This window comes from Athene cunicularia (genome assembly GCF_003259725.1).
Source record: "Athene cunicularia isolate RWA chromosome 1 unlocalized genomic scaffold, athCun1 chr1_part3, whole genome shotgun sequence".
Lineage (NCBI taxonomy): Eukaryota > Metazoa > Chordata > Aves > Strigiformes > Strigidae > Athene > Athene cunicularia.
Window position 1 is genome coordinate 868170 of NW_020799093.1, and position 21826 is coordinate 889995.

Sequence of the window (21826 nt, forward strand, 5' to 3'; positions counted from 1 at the left end):
GGGGGCCGCCGGCTGTGGGCCTCCCCCCGTCGCCCCGGCTCGCCCTGCCGTGCCCCGCTGCCAGGGCGGCGGCCCCGGGGGCTGGCGAGCGGGCACGGCCCAGTCCTGGCGCCGCAGCAGGGCTCCTTCGGCACGGATGGCCTGGGACAGCTACAACAACTTAAAAATTGCCTCTGCATTCTCCTGTCTGATTGCAGAATACTCTGCTCGTATACTACAAGATTTACTGCCTTCAGAGAGGCTGGTTTTTATTCTCAAAGCTCGCTTAATAAATGTAACCGAAGTGAACTTCACAGCAGCTCAGACCTGTCAAGAGCCAAGGCAGCTCCTGAGCAGAGGGGTGAGCTTTGGTTTTGGCTCTGGTTTTGCCTCCTCCCACTCCTCCCTGGGTGTGCAGGAGGGCCACTGAGTGCGAGGGTGACATGACCTTGGCCTGGCTCCTGCGTGGGCACTGCGGCTGCCCTCAGCCGCCAGAGCAAGGGGCTCGGGCCCTGCACAAAGGGCTGCGTCCTTTGCAGAGTGTCCGATGGCTGAGGCAAAGCTGCTCAGAGGCTGAATCCAGCCCTTGATTAAAGCCTGATCTGCTGCTCTGCCTTTTCTCCTTCTCTCTGACACTTCTTTCATCTGTGATGTGTTTTGTTGTCTGCGCGTTAGTCTGTAATGCATCACTCTTCCTTCAGGTTTCCTTGTACAGCTGAGAGAAGGCAGAACAGGTTATCATTTCATAGCCTTCCTTATTCCCCTGGTGGGTCTTTAAATGAGCTGTTGTGTCCAGTAACACAAAATAAGTCAAATCTTCTACTGAAATAACTCACCCTTCATTCACGGTGTGCACTGTGTTGTGGGTAAGAACAGGTAGAGTGGGGTGAGTAGAAGGGGTGGTTCAGAGCACTGCTACTTGATTTATTTTCTGTTGAATCTAGACTGCTTCATTATATCCCCCCCCCTTTTTTTTTTTTTTTTCTGTCTTGTTTGCAGGTTTAGAGCTTGGAGGGTGTTTCAGTTGCTTTTTGTTATTCTCCAGTCAAAGAAAAAAGAGAAGCAGTGGAGTAAATTGGTTATGAAGTGCTTTAACGCCATGTTCAGTGAGCTGGAGACAGGCAAAGGCCAGGCTGGCAGGGGCTGAGGAGGATTGGCATACACGAGGGTATTTAACAGGGAGAGGCAGGCAATGTGGTAGTGGTTTGACTTTGTGTGGAACATAAATCAAGCTAAGCGCATAGCCCTGGCAATATCTAAAGCAAGGGACCAAGTTCAGCGCTCTTCCTGTGCTCAGGGTGACTTTTGAGAGGGCAGTGTTGAAATGTAGATAAGATTTTAAAGGATGTGCTTTGATACTACCCATTTTTTTTCTATGCTGTTTGTAGCATTTAAAATCTATGTACTTGCAATTCCCCAGTCTCACCGGCTGTGCATGCCTGGTGCTGGCCAGTATTGTCACACTAGTCTTTGAGAAGGATCAGATACAGTGTGTTGTTCTGACCCAGTGTGGGATGGAGATGGCAAAACAACCTCCTCTCCCTCTCTCAGCTTCTGGGAGGTGCCAGGCAGCTTCAAAGTGAACTGGCACTTCTGTTAGTTGGATCTGAGCTGTGATGAGTTCAAGCAAGTTTATTTCAAGGCTGCTTGGCTTTGTAAGCAGAAAACTGCTCAGTCTTTGTCTCTCCTGGTTCTCCTCCTCCTTTCCCTTTGCTGATTTCCTTCACAGCTCTCGTTTTCTTCCTTTGGACTGCAGTATGTCATTCCTCATGCAGTTCAACAAAAAGATGCTCAAAATCCTGCACATGGGGAGGAGCAACCCCATGCCCTAGTATATTCTGGGGGCTGACAGGCTGGAAAGCAGCTTGGCAGAAAAGGACCTGGGGGCATCCTGGTGGACACAGTGTCCTGGGATGCACTGGGAGGAGTGTTGCCAGCAGGTCGAGGGGGGTGATCCTTCCCCTCTGCTCAGCACTGGTGAGGCCACACCTGGAGTACTGTGTACAGTTCTGGGCTGTTCGCTACTAGAGAGACATGGACATACTGGAGAGACAAAGGGCCACTAAGATAACGGGAGAAACTAGAACATCTCTCCTATGAGGAAAAGCTGAGAGAATTGGGACAGTTCAGCCTGGAGAAAACTCAGGGAAAACTTATCACTGTATGTAAATAACTGAAAGGAAGGTGCAGAGAAGATGGAGCCAGGTTCTTTTCAGTAGGGTTTAGTGACAAGACAAGAGACAGTGGGCCTGAAACATGGGAGGCTCCAACTGAATGTGAGGAACACTTTCTTACTGTGAGGGTGACTGAGCACTGGCACAGGTTGCCCAGAGAGATGGTGGAGTCTCTATGCCTGGAGATACTAAAAAGCCATCTGGACATGGGCTTGGGCAGCCAGCTTTAGGTGGCCCCGCTTGAGCAGGGGCATTGGATGAGATGACCCCCAGAGGTCCCTTCCAACCTCAATCATTTGTGGTTCTGTGATTCTCACACTAGCTTTGAAAGCACCCTTTGTTCCCTTCTCTTGTTTTGTATGCTGAATGGCACCCCAAGACCTCACCCGGGTTGAGGTGCTGGGTGCCCACTTTCCTTGGCTTCTGGTTTTCTACCTGTAAAAGGGAGATAAGACCTCCTACCTCCCTCAGTTAATTAGTTAATGAATATTTCTTTCACACTTTGAAAAGAAGATGGGAGAAATACTTATCAAAATGCAAAAGACCATCAATGAATGACATTAGAAACAGTCCAATGGTAATATAACTTATATTTATGTGTGTGAAAAATAAGGTCACACTTACCTGTTTTATCTTGCTTGGAACACTGGTTTTGGGTTCAAAATGACTGCAGTTTACTTTCTGTCAAAGTAGATGTGGAAGGAAAATCCACAACCTGAAAACCCTTAACATAAATTTTATAATCTTAAATTCTAATAATTTTGCATTTACCCAAACTGAATGATGACTTCAAGCTTCAGAGCTGAACATTCTCATGACAGGGCATGCAAACCCTGTACTTAAGAGCACAGAGCTGACAAGGTAATTCAACACTGTCTTGCTAAACATGCCAGAAGGGCTGAAAAAGCCCAGCTCAGTTAGGATAGACAGTAAGCTGCAGAAACTGATATTAATGGACTGTTAATATCTGGTTGAACTCCCCTTGCCAGGGAAGATGGGCCAGATGCTGTATTGTTCTTTGCTTTGTTACTAGTTAGTACTGTGTAAGCTTGCTGCTTGTGGTGTCCTCCTTGAGAAGAGATCTCTATGTATCTGGTTGGAGAACAGTGCTGGTCTGTGTTGAGCCCCACCTGGTCATGAGTCAGTTCAGGCTGCCTCCTGGCTTCCTCCAAAATACTAGATGGATATGAGACATTTTGACTGTTTTTCCTGTGGATAAAGACACAGCTTTGCTCCTGCTGGTTAATGGCGTGTGTTTGTGGAGCGACTATCTTCTGGTGACTGCCAGACTAGAAACGACTGGAGTGCAAACTGGCTGATTTCTTATTTCATGGCTGTGGACTATTTTATGCAGCTTTGTACTGTGAAATATGGGAAACCAAGCTTAGCCAAAAGTGAGTTCTCAGCAGACGCTTGCTGTCATACAAATTAGCCACAGCTTTTGCATCTTGGAGTGCTGCCAGCAGAGGGCTAGCTATTGCATTAAATGTCTTCTACCAGTCATGATCTAAACTGAAAGCAAGAAGATTAATTGCTTTTCTAGTATTATTTTAGCAGTTAGCACTTTTTGTGACATTAAACATGTTTTTTGTCTTTAAAACCAAACCAGAAAATACTGCTCTGAGTTTCAAATCAATGAGTGTACAAGAAGAACTGGAAAAGGTTTAATTTAGTGAGAGAAATTATCATGCATGTATAAGAATTATCTTGCTTTAACATAGAAAGGAAGAGTAATTTTGTTAGTGCTGCCAATCTGGTATGTAACAATGAATACCTTCAAAGTTTGAATAAATATATGATTTAAAGAGTGGATATAATTGATTTTTGCTATTAGTGGATAGAAAGTAATAGCATCCAATAAACATCTTTCACTTTACCTCAACCAAGATTTTTAATACATAATTGTACTAATGTAGTTTGACTAATGAAACATAGCACCTTTTCCTTGCCTAAAAGTATTTCCCTCTGAAATTTTCCTGAGTTGCAGAGTTCTTAAGAAGTAAATCACCTGAACATGAAGAACTGGAATTTAGGAAACTCATACTTTAGTAAGTTCCTGAGGATATACGGTCGCTTTCAGTCATTGGTGTCCATTATGTCTGAGGGATTTGACACCAGAAAGGCTGTTTTGAATTCAGTTGGTAACCTTGACCGTTCACACCAAATGCTGCTGACTTCTGTTTGTTCTGCTCTCTGTAATCTTTCTTAGCCAAGCTTGGTATCATCGAGGCTTTCATTTCTTGAGTTACCGAATGATGGCTAAAACCACTAGATCAAAGTAATGTTTATGTCTCTTTTAGAGGTTTAGCCTTCCTGGTTGAGGAGGAAAATAAGAAATTTAACACGGGCTCCCCAGACGACAAATGAAAAATTCTGAAAAAAAAAATAATATCTGTTTAATTAGTTTCAAGATTTTGCAGGGGAGGAGATACGAACATCTTGCTGGCAATTTTTAGGAGTTCTGCTACAGGTAGTGTTGTCCCTGTTGTGCAAGAGCACTTTCTGGAGGAGGAATACAAAAGTCAGCAGCAGATGCCATTTACTGCCCGCTTGAGCGTTGGAGTGCTTGTGAGTGCCTGCTGTGACCAGTAGATGACTGCTGACCCATTAGCCCTCCCTCTGAGAACAGCTGCCCATGCTCTGGTGCAGCTCTTGTTTCTAGAGGAGACACAGTGTTATGTTTATGCTTCTTACAGGGCTTCTGCAGGGGTTTCCTCTTGATTTTCTTGTAGCATTTACTCTTTGGTGTGTAGAGTTCAAAAAAGCCCTTTCTTCCAATGGCTACAGTGGTGATTTTCTGTTTCCCTTCTGCAAGGGAATCTGAAATGCAAAGGCCAAATAGTAATGTGTACTTGCCTAGAAATAGTATGCCGAGTTTGTAACTACTGGAGAAAATAATTTGGCACATAGTTATTTCCGTGTACCTCCCTAACACCAAGAACAATCAGGCACCAGCTGAAGACAGTGACTGCCAAAAGCGCATTTGGATGAGGTGGGTGTTTCTGGGTGGTACAGTCATGCGTTAACAAGTGTGACTGCATCACTAACACAAAAGTATATTTGTATCCCCAAGTCCTTTGTAGGAATATGCCATCTTCAAGAGGAAAGGACACCAGTAAAGCATCTGGCAGGGAGGAAAGGCAAAGAAATGAGTACAGGATAATGAGGTGTATTTAACTGCTTGCTGTTAGCAAAAACCATCCACCTGAACTGGATATAGTATTCCCAGCTGCTTCAGGAATCATTCTCTGTGAAAGCTGAAGTGAGAGCAGGTCAGCTGCTCAGATACAGTTCTCTGGGTGTTAGAAGAAATCTAAACTGATGGGTGGGCAGCAAACAGCAACAGGGAGGGCAGCAGCAGCAGGGATGGGGATCCAGGAAGCTTTGTGCAAACCCTAGAGGAGATGTAAAGCTTTTTCCTGAAATACACACACAAAGTCTTCTGGTAGAGATAGGAAACCAGACATAATTTTTTCTATTTGCTGAAACTGAACTCTCACAAGGTACAGAGCTACTTGCAAAAAAAATCTTAGCTCCAGTGCATAAAAACTTGCTCCTTGAGTCCAGTGCTAAGCTCCAGTGGATGCCTGTGTACTTCATGGGAAAGGGAAAGCAGCATTCCACAGAAATCTTAACCTTTATGCATTATGAAAGAGGAACTCACGTTTTTTCTTAACATATCACATGCATGGATAAATGCTAGAGATGAAATGGTGCTGTGTGAGGTTGTGTGATAAAGTGTTCGGCACAGTGGATTCTGTTAGAGAATGAGTGATGAGTTGCAGTCAGACACCAAGAAATGATGGTCCACAAGCCGCAAGTGCTTTTAATAGGATAACTACCCACTCGTTTGCTTAGATTTCTTGTAGTTGCATCTTCCACCACTGGGGTGTTGAAGGGTGAGCAGATACAGCTCAGTGAAAATGATACAAAAGAAACCACCCTGCATCTTGAGAAATGTTTAGCATCTTAATTAGATTCAGAGTATAATACTGTTAACAGTGCATAAATGAAAGATATTTTCTGTTTATCTACATATTGCTCCATTCTTTGAGCTTTATCTGTTATTATTTAAATATGAGTATTTTAAGTATCTTTTCTCCTCAAAAGCAACCTCTATTTTTTTCTTCCAATTTGATTTCACAAGATATTGTCAAACTTCTTATGTGTAGGAGGATAAACAATATACTCTACCCTCCAGCAGTCATAAAGGGAGAAGCAGGGGGAGAGGAAGTCCTGCCCCTAGATATCCAATGTTATGACTCAGTCCTCAGGAAACGTGGGAAACAGAGGTCTTCAATCTTAAATGTTTCAGTGGGGTTTTCTTTGCTGACTTCTGCTAATCTGCTAATCCTTTTAGAAAGCTGAATTCCATGGCTCTTTCTGGAGACAGTAGAGCACGGCTGATGTATAAAGCAGTTTTTTCTTTCAGCATAATGCAGCCATTACCAAGGTCATGGAGGCTGCAGAGGCTGTGCTCTGACTGCAATGGTAGTAAAGTGCGCTAGCATGCACTGAGCATGAGCCAGATTCCATTCTGTCGCATCCTAGTATCTTCACATTTAGCTGTGCTACTGCTGTGCTAGAGCTACACGGCATGACAAGTGAGCTTTCCATTAGATTCCTGACGGGTTAAAATCAACTGTAAAGCAAATGCACCATTTCTAGTACTTCTGAACAGCATCTCATTTGGACCTTGATATGAAAGCAGAATACGGTAAGTTGCAAGTGACAGAAACAAATTAGTTCAGTATCTCAGGTTTCAAACCTTGTCATCTTGCAAGAAATACCTCTGACAGATGTTGTGTCAGCTGGTAGCTAGTGGGCAAAATACAAAAATTATTAAACTCCAGAGTTTGTAATACAGGGGAGGGAAGAGGGGGAGGGAGAAACGACAGTGATGGCTTCTTTATGGGTTTTCTTCTCTAATGCAAACTGCTGAAAGTCGCTTGGAAGAACAACTTCAAAGAGCAGTGATACCTTTCCCAAACTAAGGATGTGCTCTGTGGTCTCACATCTCAGCTTTTTTTGTGATGTGCCTAAGCTGCTGGCCCATGTGCCAAATCAGAGCACCTTTGCAAGAGAATGCTGCTGCTGACAGTGGGGTTTGTAGTTCCTATAAGGAGCCTCAGGTCCCTATTCTTTCCAGAGAGCACAGAATGTCTGGCAGTGAATACAAAGCCAGGGTCTTAGTAACACAGCCTGAATCTGTTTGTCCTGAAAAGTGCAAAACCTGTCCCTGGGTTCTGGTTGGGTTTTAGTGACTCATCTGCACTCGGGTGTAAATGCCACTGCTCTGTTAGTACCCTCAGCTGTTGGCAAACTTGCACCGCTGGTTTTGAGGCAAGGGCTGTTCTTGCACTCATTAATGCTGAGGCATGGCATCTGGGGCATGTAAATCAAGATTGGTCAAGGTGCCATCTTTGAGGCCTATATGCAGCCCACAAGGGGATTTATTCGTTGTGGTTATCTTTGACTGAACCAGCTGGCCAGGGCTGGCTGGAGTGCCTTTTAGCTCTGGTGGGACCGGGGGCATGGACTAGATGATCTGGGGGAAGGAGGGCTTTAGAGGTGCCAGCTAGTGAGCACCCCACAGGATTCTCTGCCCAGTTGTGCACTACATACTGAGGTTGCTCGCCCTGCCCTCCTGGAGAAGCTGCTGCACCACATTTTCCAGAGACCCACGCTTCCAGAACCATGGTCGGTCTCTCCTTTCTCACATGCTTGGAAAGATGGTGCACAGCCCTAGTGCTTGAGGCTGTTGAGAAAAGACTCAGGGGACATCAGGCTTCTGGGGGTGGAGGGCTGAACATGCCGAGCTGGAGCGGTCAGCCTGAGTTCGTCATTAGGTGGCCCTCAACCAAACCTCACTAAGCCTCCCACCATCAGCAGTGCTCTGGGAGTCCTGGCACAAACTGTGTGTCTGGGTTTGGTGCTGAAAGTCATAGGGGCTGTACCTAGCCAGGTGTGTGAGCTAGGGATGAGGACATGAAGAAGGGACTGTCTCATGTTTATCTCACCTCTAACATCTCCATAACGAGCACCAGCTGCTCTTTATGAACTCACCCTCCCCAGTCCCTGCTGAAATGGTGTCTCAGAGCACCTGGCACTTTGTCTACCCAGCTCATTGGAGGTGCCCCAACTGTCTGTCTGTTTCCCTTGGGGCTATGCCCATGTCTGTTGTGGGTGCCCAGTGGCAGAGGGCTCGTAACACTGGCTTGTTATGAAACTGGTAACCCATGAAAGCACCTTGCCTGTTGCTGGCGTGCTGTGAGGGTGTAACACCGGGAAATCCTTCATCTACAGGAGGAGGCAGGGCTGCAGCTGCACTCAGCTAATCAACATAGGATGATGCTAGATACGTTTAAAGCTAGTGCCCTTCACTGGGAATGGCTTGGCTTCGTGCTGTGAGCCTGTGCCAAACTAATAAAATCATGCTTAATTCCAAGGTGTATTTTCTATCTTCTTACAGTTAGTGTTTAAAACCTGTGTGTTGTTTTGCTTAAAATTTCATTGATGATGGAGGGTTACCTTTTTAAAAAAAATTTGTTTCTTTGTCTACTTCAAGTAGATAGTTCCTTCATATTTAAGGTAATACCTTATGCTTCAAGCTAGGCAGCTGTGCAAATCCCAACCGGATCAGAGCCACAATATGCTACCTCTTTTTCCGGAGCAAAACTGATCCCAGATGATCCATCTCTTTAAAACTTGGGCAATTTATGCTCCCAGTACTACTGATACAAAAAAGTCATAATGTAAATGCAGAGTCTTGGTGATTTTCCTTAAATACAACAAATGCCATCTCAGTTACATAAATTTATACAGGTTAAAAAACAATGAGTATGTTCTCCTTATAGGAACAAAAGCTCTTAAAGATATTGCCTACACCTCACAAGCTTCTGGAAGGCTTTCTTGAAATCTTCATTAAAAATTGTGTAGATTAGAGGGTTAACAAGGGAATTTATATATCCCAGCCATGCTAGGAAATTAGACATGTCTTCTGAGATGTGACATCTTTCACAGGTATTAACAACTACTTCTTTTACAAAAAAAGGAAGCCAGCAGATCACAAATGCCCCCAAGATCAGACCCAGCGTAGTTGCTGCCTTTCGCTCTCTTGTGCTAGAGATTCTCTGTTTTTTCCAGGACTTCTCGTGCTTTGATTCAGACCTGGGGCTTCGTAGGGTGATATTGATTTTATCACAGTTCACCAGGGGATCTGATGTCTTCTCTGTTGTGCTGGGCATTGAAGCCGATTTGGTGCTTCTTTCACCTGCGTCCAAAAGGACTTGTCCGTTTACCTCCTCCCTTACAATCCGGCTGATGCTTCTTCTGTGAAATGTCTTTGCTGCCTTGTATATCTTGTAATAAAGGATCAGAATCAAGGCCAATGGGATATAGAAGGCGCCAAATGTAGAGTAAATGGTGAAAACAATGTGGTCGTGTTTGATGATGCATTCATCATCCCTGCTGGTCGTCTGGTGCCGCCAAAACAAAGGCGGCATGGAGATGAAAATGGATATGATCCATACCACGGCAATCATGATGCCAGCATGCTTAGGTGTCCTTTTCCGTGCATATTCCACAGCATCCGTGATTGCTCTGTACCGGTCCAAAGCAATGGCAGAGAGATGCAAGATGGAACATGTGCAGCACGTAATGTCCACGCTCAGCCAAATGTCACACACCACTTGTCCCATGATCCAGGTCTCCTTTACAATGTAGACAATGCTGAAGGGCATCACTAGTACTGCCACAAGGAAATCAGTCACTGCAAGAGAGCAGATTAGATAGTTGGCCGGGTGGTGGAGCTTTCTTGTCACAATTATTGCAGTCATTACGAGTGAATTGATAGCGGTTGTCATTAGTGCAAGCACAGACAGGGTAATGGAAATGAGAATCTTGGATGTCACCCATTTGAATAGTTCTTCTGATGTACTGTTTTGTTCAGTTGAGTTTATTAAATCCATGTTCCCTTTTAAAGGTGATCTTTATCGGTAGCTGTTACCTGTTGGAAAAGTAAAAACATTCAGAAAGTACATCTTTAGTCTCCAGGAAGTCTTGATTTTTGTCATCTTAAAAGACCCAAACTTGCCAGAACCTCAGATTTATCATTAGAAATTATTCTGGCTCCAAACAGATTTTCCTGCCTAGCACTACATGGGGACACTCTGCCTCCAGAACAGGGCCCTCCTCCTTCTCCTTGGGTGTGCTGCTGCTAAGGGCATAGCAGAGGAAAGGCACATGCTGTGTCATCTGAGATGGCGTTGCCCTGCGAGATGCTGTACATCGCTGCATAGGGGAGCCAACCTTATTCCTTGAGCAGGGCAGTGGCATCAGTGCGGCCCCTGGGGTTCAGAGCCAGCCCTCCTGCTACTTACTTATTCTCAATGGATTGTAGTGGAGCCTTGAAACTGGCAAATGCGAACAATCTCATCCTAAAGTACATACTAATACTGCTTTTAGGCTAGCACTGTGTACTCCACTAAGCAATGTAATCTTTAATCCACAGGAAGCAGGCATAATGCTTCTTTTCTCTATGTAAACTTTTTCCCCATCAGTATATGACTCCTTCCTTGTGTATCGATAAACATGGGCTTTCTAAACTGGGACATAGTTTTTAAGAGAAAACAGAAATGTGAAACATTGCAGTAGACAGGAGAAGAAACAATTGCGTGTTGAAAGTTTCATTTTAGAGCTTCCTCTTATGCAACTCTAAAATGAAACAGCTGAATGTATTTTAAATCTACAAATGGTTGAATTACTGTCTAACTGAATTATTATACATATATTAGAGCCTTGGGAACATCATTACTTTTCCTCAAGTTTTGCTATTCTTTGGTTGCTGCTGAAGAAAACTGCAGAAAACTTGGATGCTAGCTGGTTCTGCTGATGACTTTCTCTATGGAAACAGTGTAAATGCTCTTATGGCTCTGCAGGAAGCAAAAATCAGGGAAATACTGATGAAATAAATTCTCAGTTATGTTCTGGGGAAGTGCACCTTACTTTCTTATCAAGAGGGGTTTCTGAGCACTCTACAGACTGCAGCTGAAGTAGGAGTTTCCAGCTTTTTAGACTATGGTTTGTAACTCACAGTAAGTGGATCGCATTTCATCCTCTTGTGAGCTTTGACTTGCAATTTTTTGTGTGTGTAAGATCTACCTGATGAACCCCTAAGTGGGGTTTGATATGACGAATTTTAGAGTGTAGTCAGTCAACTGCACTTGTGTTGCATTGGATGCCACATGTAGAGAAGTACATGAAATAAGTGAATAATTAGGAAAAATGGGTCTCATTAACATAACCGAAGGGTTTTGATATTATGCTGGACTGGCTGAAAAAGAATCTCATATACTGTTTATAATTTTGGAGCCAGCTCACCAATTTGGTTTGATTTTCTAACCCGGACAATGCCTAATATTCTGTTGAACCAATTCGAAAAGGTTTTTGACATTGCTTGACCTACATTTAATTGTATGGAAGAACAAGGAAAGGAAATCTATTTCACATTTCGATATGTACAAATGCCAAGCAGAATCTTGTCCTGTATATGAGCTGATTACAGCATGCATGTGCTCTCTCTCTCTCTCTCTCTGAACTTGAAATATACTTCACACCCATAAAAATAGAGCTTTCATCATGTCAGCGTCACCTTAAAACCTTCTGAATCCACGGTAATTGCTAGTTCGCAGATATTTTTGTCTATAGCTAGCTGCCTTCCAGAGAAAGAATAGGCATATATAGTATTATCTGGTAAATGTTCAACCTCTACTAAATAGATCTTCGTTTTTGAGCTTGTATAAATACATGTGAAAAAAAGTTTATTGGGAAAAACTAAGACTTCTGTTGATATCTAGCAGTTGATCATATTTTAGAACAGTTACTCATTATGGTTAATTACCTTATAAATCTCTAACTCTTTGCATATTAATCCTTAATTGCAAGCAAGCAAAAAGCAATTTAGAGGTAATGAAAACTGATTAATAGCTTTTGAAAGATTATTCAGTTTGAGACTGTGGAGTAAGGAAAACAGTATGGGTGGGTTCACAAAAGTGCTGTATAGGAATAAGTAGGTTTCCTTAGTACTGCAGTCATTTGGAGGCTCTTTGTAAGAAGCAGTGTCAGAAAAGTGCTTACTTGCCACGTGCAGTGATTATGCTTCTCTGTGTGGTTTAAAAATTATCAGATGGTACACTCAGATTTCATTCAGGCTGCTAATGTGGAAATACAGCAGTCTTGAAGACGACCACACCGAGTTTTTAGTGTACTACTGTTAGATAATTATGCTGGGGTCTTCTGTTCACAGGACATAACCTATTCTTTAATGGCACCCATCTGGACATATGCACTCCCGTTCCTATGTGAAGTGGTAAGATCCTCTGCTGTTGCCGTCACAGCCCTGGCAGCTGGTGCCCAGGGTGGTCCCCGTGGGCTGCTCTGCAGAGCAAAGAGGGACTCCATCCAAGAGAGACAGTGGTACAGTGACAAGATTTGCCCTCTAGGGTTGTGGCTTCCTTTGAGGTTGCAGAGCCATTCAGTGGGCTGTGCTGTTTGGGATTGCCAGTCACAAAGTTTGGTGGCTTTCCTGTCCGAGCGGGATGGGGATCCTCTGCTAACTGTGGTGGGAAGTCACGCAAGGTTATTGGGTGATCATTAGCTAAAAAGATTGTTTTATAAATATGTGGAGTTGAAACACTGGCAGCATTTAAGGTCTGCTGCTTCTCTCTCTTTTGATCACTCCCAGGATGAACTAATTCTGGATTTTCTCTTGCTAAATTGAACTCAGTTCAATTGGTGGCCATCACTGGCTTCTCTCCTGAGCAAGCAACCAAACCCCTTTTAGGAGTATGAAGGATGATCCTGTAAACAGTGCACTGGATTTGGATGCAGGAGGCCTGGCTTCTGCCCCTCTGCTGTAGGCTTTCCTTGTCAAGTTTTGAGAAAATTAATTAAAGTGTTTCAGTTGATTATCTGTAAAATAGCTACAGAGGTACTTCCCTGATGCTTGCTTTCCATATGTGTATTGCTTCCTCTTAGTAGCATGAATTATCTCTTGTATGCATTTAGTGCAGGGAAGATCTAGTCTCAGGTGATACCCCCAGGTGCTGTGGGCATGCTGGCCAAACTACAGGCTATACTTCCAGCTCAGATTTTGCTGTTATCCCCGTGTGAGTCTACTGAGCTCTTGCCTTGCAGAGCAGGCACAGTCCCTCTGCCCTGGGGTGTGGGCATCTCCTTATGGACACATACCTGACACAACACTTCAAAATGAAGCACGGAAGACTTGGAGCTCTCTTCTCTGAGCAGTGAATTTACTTTGGTGAATGAAAATAAACTTTCAGCCATGTTGAGCTGAAGAGAAATCTGTATTTCAAAAATTAGAGAATGAGTTAGCAGTGACGTGTATCTGTTTTCAGAGAAACTATTGCAGTCCAGATGTTTTTAAGGCTACTTTTCTGGAACTGGCAAATCAGTTCCCCTTTTGAAGGACTAAGCGGAATCTATCAGCTTGTTTCAAATTCCATGGAAGCTGCTCTTGCTGCAGTTGGAAGTGTTGTCTTTTATTATTACCTTTTCAACATGCAGCTGTTGTTGGAAGACTTCAGAAAGACTTGAAGCTTCGATTGCGTCGTATTGTCCTGAATTTAAGATGGGTGAAAAAGATGTCTTGTACTTTATCTTTATTATAGATCTGAACACAGTAAATTAATCTATAACTGCTACTAAAATACAAGTATGGTATTTCAGTTGACCCACTGAAATATTAGCTTTCAATTGCTGAACATGAGCCCTGTAAACAAAGGAAGCTGCTGTTCACCTAAGATAGCGTGTCTGTTATCTTGGATACATGAACATTATTATGTTTGAGGAATTAGCCACTTCTATAAATCTTTTTTCCTTCCCTCCCAGATAGGGCATGTTAAGGTGACCAGAATGTAAGTACTTCCTTGTCTGTAAAAGCACATATATCATCCTACTGATCTTGTTTAGAAGGCATGGGGGAAAATGTCTGTCCAGCCTTATCACAAAAGTAAACATTGAATTTGTCTGGTGGCCACTCAAAGAAAAGGCAGTGTTGTTGGTGCTCTTCAGTTTTGCAGGAGCATGTGTATATGTTATTAAGCTCATAATCACCCATTTATGTCTAAGATTTACAAAATAGTAGTAAGATTGCTTTTGTTCAATAGCATTAGTCTGTCCTTCCAGGTTTGGAAAACAGCACTCCTCTGCTTTTGAGTAAATCTGGAAAATAATACAAAACACCAGTTTCTGGAGAAGCATGGCTGGGAACACTTTTGGGAAGGGCATCACAAGCCTGTTGTTTGAGGTTCTGAATTTAGACTGAACTGCTAGAAGTTTACAGCTCTTAATTTTTGGGCCTGATTTGTTTTATATTGCTTTAAGCACTGGCAGCGAGAAAACGGTGATTAGAGTTCAAGTACTGCTTTTGAATACAAGTTTTCTGAGTGTACTAGGGGGTGGGTATTTGCTTGCTTTTTTCCATGTGGGTTCCTTAGCAAAATGTGTCTTTAATTTAAAACCAGTAACTACTCAAAAAGCAAAATGAGCAACTGATTGACCTAAGAGTATTTAAATTACTACAGATAGCAACAGGCTTTGTTCATTAAGTAAACACAAAATTGTGCCAATGGCACAGATAGGTCCTGCCTGTCTTTCTCACTCAAACAGGCTTCAGCTGGCTTTGAAATGATGAAATGTTTCACCTGCTAGCAGGATCCCTTGCTCTTTTGGCTAAACTGATCTGTAAGCCAGTTAGAAGAGTCCAGTTTTCTTGCTTCAGGGGAAGTTGATCCTAATTTTTTTTTTTCCTGATGAAGATCATGCTTGTTTTCAGCTATCCTGTTTTTATCACCTGTTCCTGTATAGACTAATGAGATGCTTACTGGAGGTAGGACTAAAGTAACCATAGAGGTATAAAGTAGTTATAAGTACTAGCCTTGCTTGGGAGCTGAAATTGATTCTGAGACGAGTATTTATGAGCTTATAGAAATCCTTCCTGATGTAGTTCTGTGTCTTTAAATACCAACCATCTGATGTACTAATGACAATTAGCTTAGTAATGATCCACCATATTATATATGAATAGCGGGAAATAATACTTTTTTGGATTAAACAAATCTGTTTAAGAAAGGTGAGCTTGTACTTGGATCTGAGAGGGGATACACACTTCACTGAGCATCCCAACAGGGAAGGAAGAGCAGCATCCTGTCCTTAAATTCTTTTTTCTCAGTAACTCTTTCTAAGATTCCTAAAGCTACAGTGCGTCCCCTGGGACAAGGTAGGGGTGACTGGCAGCTTTGTAAGAGAAGTTGCCAGTTGAAGGCAGCTGCTGCAAACCTGTAATTCCTGGAATGCAAAGTAGATAGATGCCTATCAGCAATTTGAAGTATACAAAGCAGAAATCACAAGGCTGCTAGCTTTCCTTACCCAGTCAGCATTTCTGCATCCTTAAAACTTTTTCTGTATCTGCTACTTAACTAGGAGGTAGTTAAGTTTTTAATTTTTTAAATGAGACTATTTCCGGTCCGTAAGCTCTTAGCAAGTGTTTGTATATGCATGCTGAAGTAATGCTTTGGATTCCCTGTTTTGAGCAGTACTGTCTCAGTCCATGGGACTAAGCACGTTCTGGACCTGAAATGTATTGGTAAACTGGAGGAATATTTCAAAAACTGTTTGAGTGTCTTATTAACTGGAGTTATTTACCATTTTAACTTGCAGAAGGTCACAACAGACCCATTTCTAGAAATACAGACCACAAGTAATTGTAAAATCCCAGCTAAATGAATTGAACTAATATTAACTAAAAATAATATAGAATTCTACCTCCCAAGAACCCCTTGGGAGAAGCATGGGTAAACAGGTTTTGCAGCGTGCCCCAAATATCAGTGTAACTAACACATGAAGGAAACCAGTCTGAGAGTCCTGGAGAATAGGTACCTCCAGCTTAGAGATGCACAAATCCACTTATTGCATTGAGTTCAGGGGCTCTGATTTCTTGCAGAATGGCAAAGAAAAGTCAATTTCTGTGCCTTGAATAGTAAACCTGCATTTGATGTTTTTCTTAGTCCTGTTGCAGATTAAGAATCCCTGTGTTGGCAAAATGATACACTGCAGTATGTTTTGTGTCAGACACAACAAAGATGATGCCTGCTTTAATTTTCTGGATGGTTCTTTAAATTCTTTCAGCCTACAGAAATAATCCCAAATGGCTAAAATGGCAAAGCATGACAGATTTAGCCCTGAAAATTACCGCCCCATGTGTCTGCTCTGTCATGTTATTGCTCCTGGAGCAAAATCCATAGGACAGTGGTAGTGCTTCCACTGAAGCAGCTGAAATGCAAAGGCTGAGGGCTTGCTCAAGTTGCCAGGGAAGGTGAACTTGCCTTCTGCCACTGCATGCTGACAAAAGAGATGCAAGCACCAATTCCGTCAGGGCCAGAATGAAGGCAGTAATCTCTGGCAAAGAGGAAGAGTGCAGCACTGAAACAGCTTCTGTCCTCATGTCCCTGGTGTAATTAACTCACCTTCATATTTCCTACTGAGGCTGTATAAATTGCAGGATGCTGGCTGTGACTCCTTTGACACGTCTCCCTCCAGGAGGCTTTGTCCTTGCTTCATTATTCCATGAATGTTACGAAGTGCTCCATGTTTTCCAGTCTGCAAAATACCAGACTCTTCAAGCCTGAATGTAACGACCTCACATAATGGAGAGATTCCCGCGCCTCTGTCACAGGGGGGCAGCTCCTTGCCTCCTGCATTTCAAAGGTGTCACTGCAGTTCCTGGGGAGGTACCGTGTGAGCTAGCTTTAAACTCAGCCAGGTAAGCATAAGCAGAGTGCTCAGCAAAACCTGCCTGGGAAGCAGGGTTGCTACATAGGTGGGGTTAGTCCATGATGCCTTGGTACCTCTGCTGTGTTCCCTACTTGCATCTGTTGGACTGCAGTGTGGCCCTGTGTAGCTTGTCAAGCCTGCCTGGAGGATACCTCCACTGCTTATTGTCATCGCATCTGTAGCAACTGCTTCATTTTCTTATACGGAAGAATGATCAGAAAGTAATTATGTATTCTTCGCTGCTTTGTGTTGAAGTTGAAGGTTTGGGTTTTTGTCTCCTTTTGGAAAATTAGTCATCTGTGTTTGCTCTTTATTTCATGTCCCTCTGCCATCTGTTTTAATCTAGCTGATGGGGCTTCTCAGCCAGCCCTCTGGGATGGGGGGAAGGAGGGACAGTGAGAACAGCATAGTCCACAGGATGATGGACTTGCTTACTGAAAACAGTAAGCATGCCTCCCAAATGCAGCTTCAGTTGTTGGGTTACTGGAGAGTGAACCTGTTATGAATTTGATCATTTTGGCAGGAGAAAGGGAAAATTTCAAACCCATATTTGTAATTCTCCAGAGGAGAAGTCAGTGATTTATTTCTATAGTTGATTAGATGAGAGAATTCAATTTCCTCTTATTTGAGGCTGGTCTGAATCCCTAGTCCAGACCTCTCAGGACAGTGGTCTGGAGACCTGCCTCTTATATTGTACATGATGTGGGAGAGCCCCAGAGGACCAGGTCCTGGATAGTAGTGCCTGTGGGAGCTGCTTCCTGCCATCTCTTCTGCTGCTGATGTATCTGTGACAAATTAAGTAGGGTCTGGGCACCCCATCCCCCTGTGTGAGCTCTACATTGAGCAAAATGGTACCTTCATGATGGCAAGTATTCTATACAGACAAAGTCCCTTGTAACCATGTGGTCAACACCCTGTTGTTAGAGGCACATGTGCCTCTAAGGATGGGTGGTTGGGGTCTGAACTTGGACCCTCCATATCAGGAGTGGGCCACTTGCTTCCTATCCCCACTCTTAGGCACCCATCCTTAATTTAGTTTGCATCTAACAGCCTGAAATATTCCATTTAACCAAAAATTTTCTGTATTAGAAAAAGGCATTTAAAATTTTTATTTTAGTTCCGTTGAAGTCAAAGCAAGGCATTTATTTGTTTGTTTTTGTTTCAAGTTTTTCTTCGGATTGGCAGTGAATCAAAGAATTGACTGTTCACCCATCTCTAGATATAATTTGTACAACTAGTTTCATACTGTGCAGGAGTGGCTTGCTTTCATGATTATCAACTAAATTTGTACAGTGAGGTGAAAATGCAGAACAGCTTTGCTTGTATTTCAAAACACTGCCTTTCTGATAAAGGCTTGAAACCTGTAGGAACCACAAAGCAGCACTGGAGCAAGGAGGTTTAGAGGCAGTTTTACTTCCTTTGAACAGTAATGAAACACAGCCTTGTTTCTTCCACTTCCCACTCATCCTTATGCTTTGGGGCCATGTGTTCTTTGCCAGCCCTCTGAAAACACATGCCTGCGCAGTTGTAAGTCATAAACCTTTTTCACTGATACACCTACATCTGAAACTCTATTACAAGGAGTTCAACTTACAGTAAAAAAAAAAAAAAAAAAAAAAAGTGTTTTCTCGTTCATAGGTGTTTTGGTGGAATAGCTCCTCTGTTACCTGACTTCTAACATAATGTGGACACCTTATGTCTTAGTTGCTTGTGAATTGTATCAAATGTGGGTTTTATTATATAATAACTGTGAAAGATTTTATTCAACTGGAAGCAACTACCTTGTTTACTCCTGGGCAGTAACAAAACAGTACTTTCAATGAGTCTGGAAAAGATCTCTATTTCAATCTACAATATGAGAAAACATAATTTTCAAATTATCACTTGGGCCAACAGTAGGGTATTTATTTTTCTGCTGTGTGCTCACCAGGACAGCTTTGAGGGAGAATGGGTCTCAGAAGAGTTTGTTAGAAGAGGAGTGAAGGTGACTTGTCAGTGTGCTCCTCCTCTGCAGCAGGGATTCTGCATGACACAAGAACAGTACAAGTCTGTGGTTAATCACCATTTGGAGAGATGGCAAAATTCACGTAATCTGCAATCTCTGCCTAGTTTCTGGAGACTGATCATTTTTTACAAAGGCTGTCTTACTGCATATTTCCGTGTCTTTCCTCGTACTTATTTTTACAGTGTCATTTGTCTTTACTCCTAATCTGATCATGTCCTAAGGTCTTTCCTTAGGTCTTGTTATCCATATGTGATTTAAAAAACCCTATCAGATAGTAAACTCTGCATTGGGTTTGCACTAAACAGCAGTTCTTTAATGTTTTCTTTATCAGGACTGAGACAATTCAGGCTGTTTCCTCTGAATGATGTGCATGTAGCCCTGGCCAAGAAGTATTTTAAGCAAACCAGACAAAAGCATTCTTAAGGTTGGCGGGTTTGGAAGTGGGAGTAAAACTAAGAGCATCAACTTTCTAGCGGAAGTAGAACTCAAAATGCTTTTTTCCCATCTCCTTGGGAAAGACAGAGAGGAAAGGATTTACATGCTGCCAGAAAAGAAGGCAGAATTTGTTGAAAGCTTTCTCAAAGTGATATATCTGTGGGAAAGGATTTTGTTGTGCAGGGATGTTTGTTTTTTCCTTCAGACGATGCTTTTCTATCAGAGGGTGTGAGGCTGTCTTGCCCTGATAGCTTCCACCAGTGAAAAATGGCAGCTTGAGGAAGAGACCCTGTAAAGGGTATGAGGAAGGGAAGGGAAAGTGCAAGTGCAAGCTCCTGCAGTTTGTCTGGGTGGCAAAGGGACCTGTGCAGAGGGCTGCATGGAGGAGGACATGCCATGGCAGAATGGCACTACAGACCCTGTCCTGTCTGAAATGTTGACAAACTGCTGACCCCCAGGAAGCAGTGAGTGTGGGCTGTGGAGGGTGGTCTTGTCAAGGTCTGTAATGTACAAAGCCTTTGTTGAAACTGCTATGCCAAAGCTTGGTATGGAAAAAGTGAACTTTGAGAGCGCAGGTGGAGCTCTGAACAGGCAGATGGAAGGCTGGGGAAATCTTACTATGTGGATCTGAGATGCTTGCAGAGGAATGCCCTGTATTGAAGCTGTCAGATAAAATTTCAACTTGGGAACCTGCCCAGGAGTCTTCATTTTAGAAGCAGTAACTAAACTGTCCTTGGGTCAGGCTGGGTTAGATCACTGTGGCTGGACTAACGGTGGACTTGAAAACACGCCATGTGGTAGAGTGCCAACCTGCCGATATCTAAGGTGTCAGCCTCCTTTATAAGTAAACAGACACTCCTCTTTGTAGAGTTTGCATAGTGAAAAGGTAGAAGTATAATTATACAGTGAATACTGATGCTTCCTTACTGGCCCTGTGATATTTTAAAGATGTCTCTAGGATTGATTTATTCACCATTGTGTACATGTAGGCTGGGGATTATCTCTCCAAAATCCAGATTCTGTGCCTTCGAACTTAGGTCAGTACTAAAGAGGGCATGACTTTTGCTGTACTCTGCGTGGGGTGCTGCAGTGCTGGTAATGCAAAATATAGAGCCATTCTTGTATGTGCTTTCTCCTGGGTGGAGGCAGAGCATTAATGGGGGCAGGTAACTGGTCAGACTCTCCATGAGCACCACTGGAAACTTTTGTCTAGGGAGTGTGTCTTTCAAAGGGAGAAGGTACCAGATACCTAGGAAGTCCTCATTTGCTGTTCTCGTATGCTTTTCCAGTTGTGTGGAAAAAAAAATAAAATTTAAGGAATTAAATCCTAGCATTGACACAACTTAATATTTTATCCAGAAGAGTTTAGTTCATTCAGTGAATTAGCGTAAGTGCTAATGACAAAAACACATTTGTTCCAGGCCTGTATAAACCGTCTATGTCTGAGATCTGGGATGAAGCTATACTGGCAAAACTTCTCTAGAGCAGATCAGGCTTTAGCTTTCCTCCATTTCACAGTTTCAAAATACTCTGCAGGTCTTGAGTCTTTCTCTCTGCTTCCGTTTATTATTGCATTGCAACATGATCCCCTTTAAAAGTACCAGTATTTGGAAAAATAGGTCCCAGGACGGCCTGCACAAAATCAAGTGTGTGGTGAAGAGAGCTATGGAGAGAGGAGTGTGCATCAGATGGGAAGAGCTGGGAGGAGAACTTGAAGAAGTGAATACCTGGGGAGGCATCCATAGTATTTGATGCATCTATGTCCCAAGCTGCTGCTGAATCGTGTTGACTGTATACAAATACAGTAGTTTCTTTGAAGAGCCTGGATGCCAAATAGCACATCTGTGTGGTGTGGTGGATGTTGGCATTTGGGATTTCTGAGTTGTCTGAGCAAGCCGACGTGTTTACCTGCCTCCGTGCGGGCTGCTGCGGTGAGGATGGGACGGCAGCGAGCTGGAGCAGCTGCTGCTGGGCCCACACCAGCAGCTGCCCTGGAAATGGCTTGTTCATGGTCAGGGACAGGGATCTCTGCACTGCGTTTTGGCAGAGCATGACTCTGCGGTCAGCTAGCATCACAGAAACATTTGGCCTTGGGTATATTTTTAGGGGTGCCACACTTTCAAGAAAGCTTGTAGCAGCCAGGACACTGTTAAAATGTGTCCAAAGCCAGAAGTGAGGAATTAGCTTCACTAGGAAGCTTCCTGGATCTGTCAGGTCTCCTGTTGCAGACTCTGTGATTACTAAATAAGGTCTTAAGCTCTCTAACACTTTGTGAACTCATTTTCATTTCTGATAGGAAAATAACAGACTGTCACACACAACTTTTTTTCCTTTGCATAATTCTGATGAATTTGTGACACTTGACGTACAGCACAGATGA

General features: G+C 43.1%; 1 protein-coding gene across 2 annotated transcripts in view; it reads right to left on the reverse strand.

Moving 5' to 3' along the window:
• Window positions 1-5892: 5892 nt before the first annotated feature.
• HTR1F (5-hydroxytryptamine receptor 1F) overlaps window positions 5893-21826 on the reverse strand; it is a 115097-nt gene continuing 99163 nt past the window's right edge. For both annotated transcript variants that reach the window (XM_026841252.1, XM_026841253.1), the window contains exons 3-5: window positions 18934-19028; window positions 16700-16832; window positions 5893-10161 (exon numbers count right to left, since the gene is read on the reverse strand). In XM_026841252.1, coding sequence (XP_026697053.1) covers window positions 9023-10123 — 1101 coding nt within the window. In that variant the 5' untranslated portion in view covers window positions 10124-10161; window positions 16700-16832; window positions 18934-19028 and the 3' untranslated portion in view covers window positions 5893-9022. The remainder of the gene's footprint in view (window positions 10162-16699; window positions 16833-18933; window positions 19029-21826) is intronic.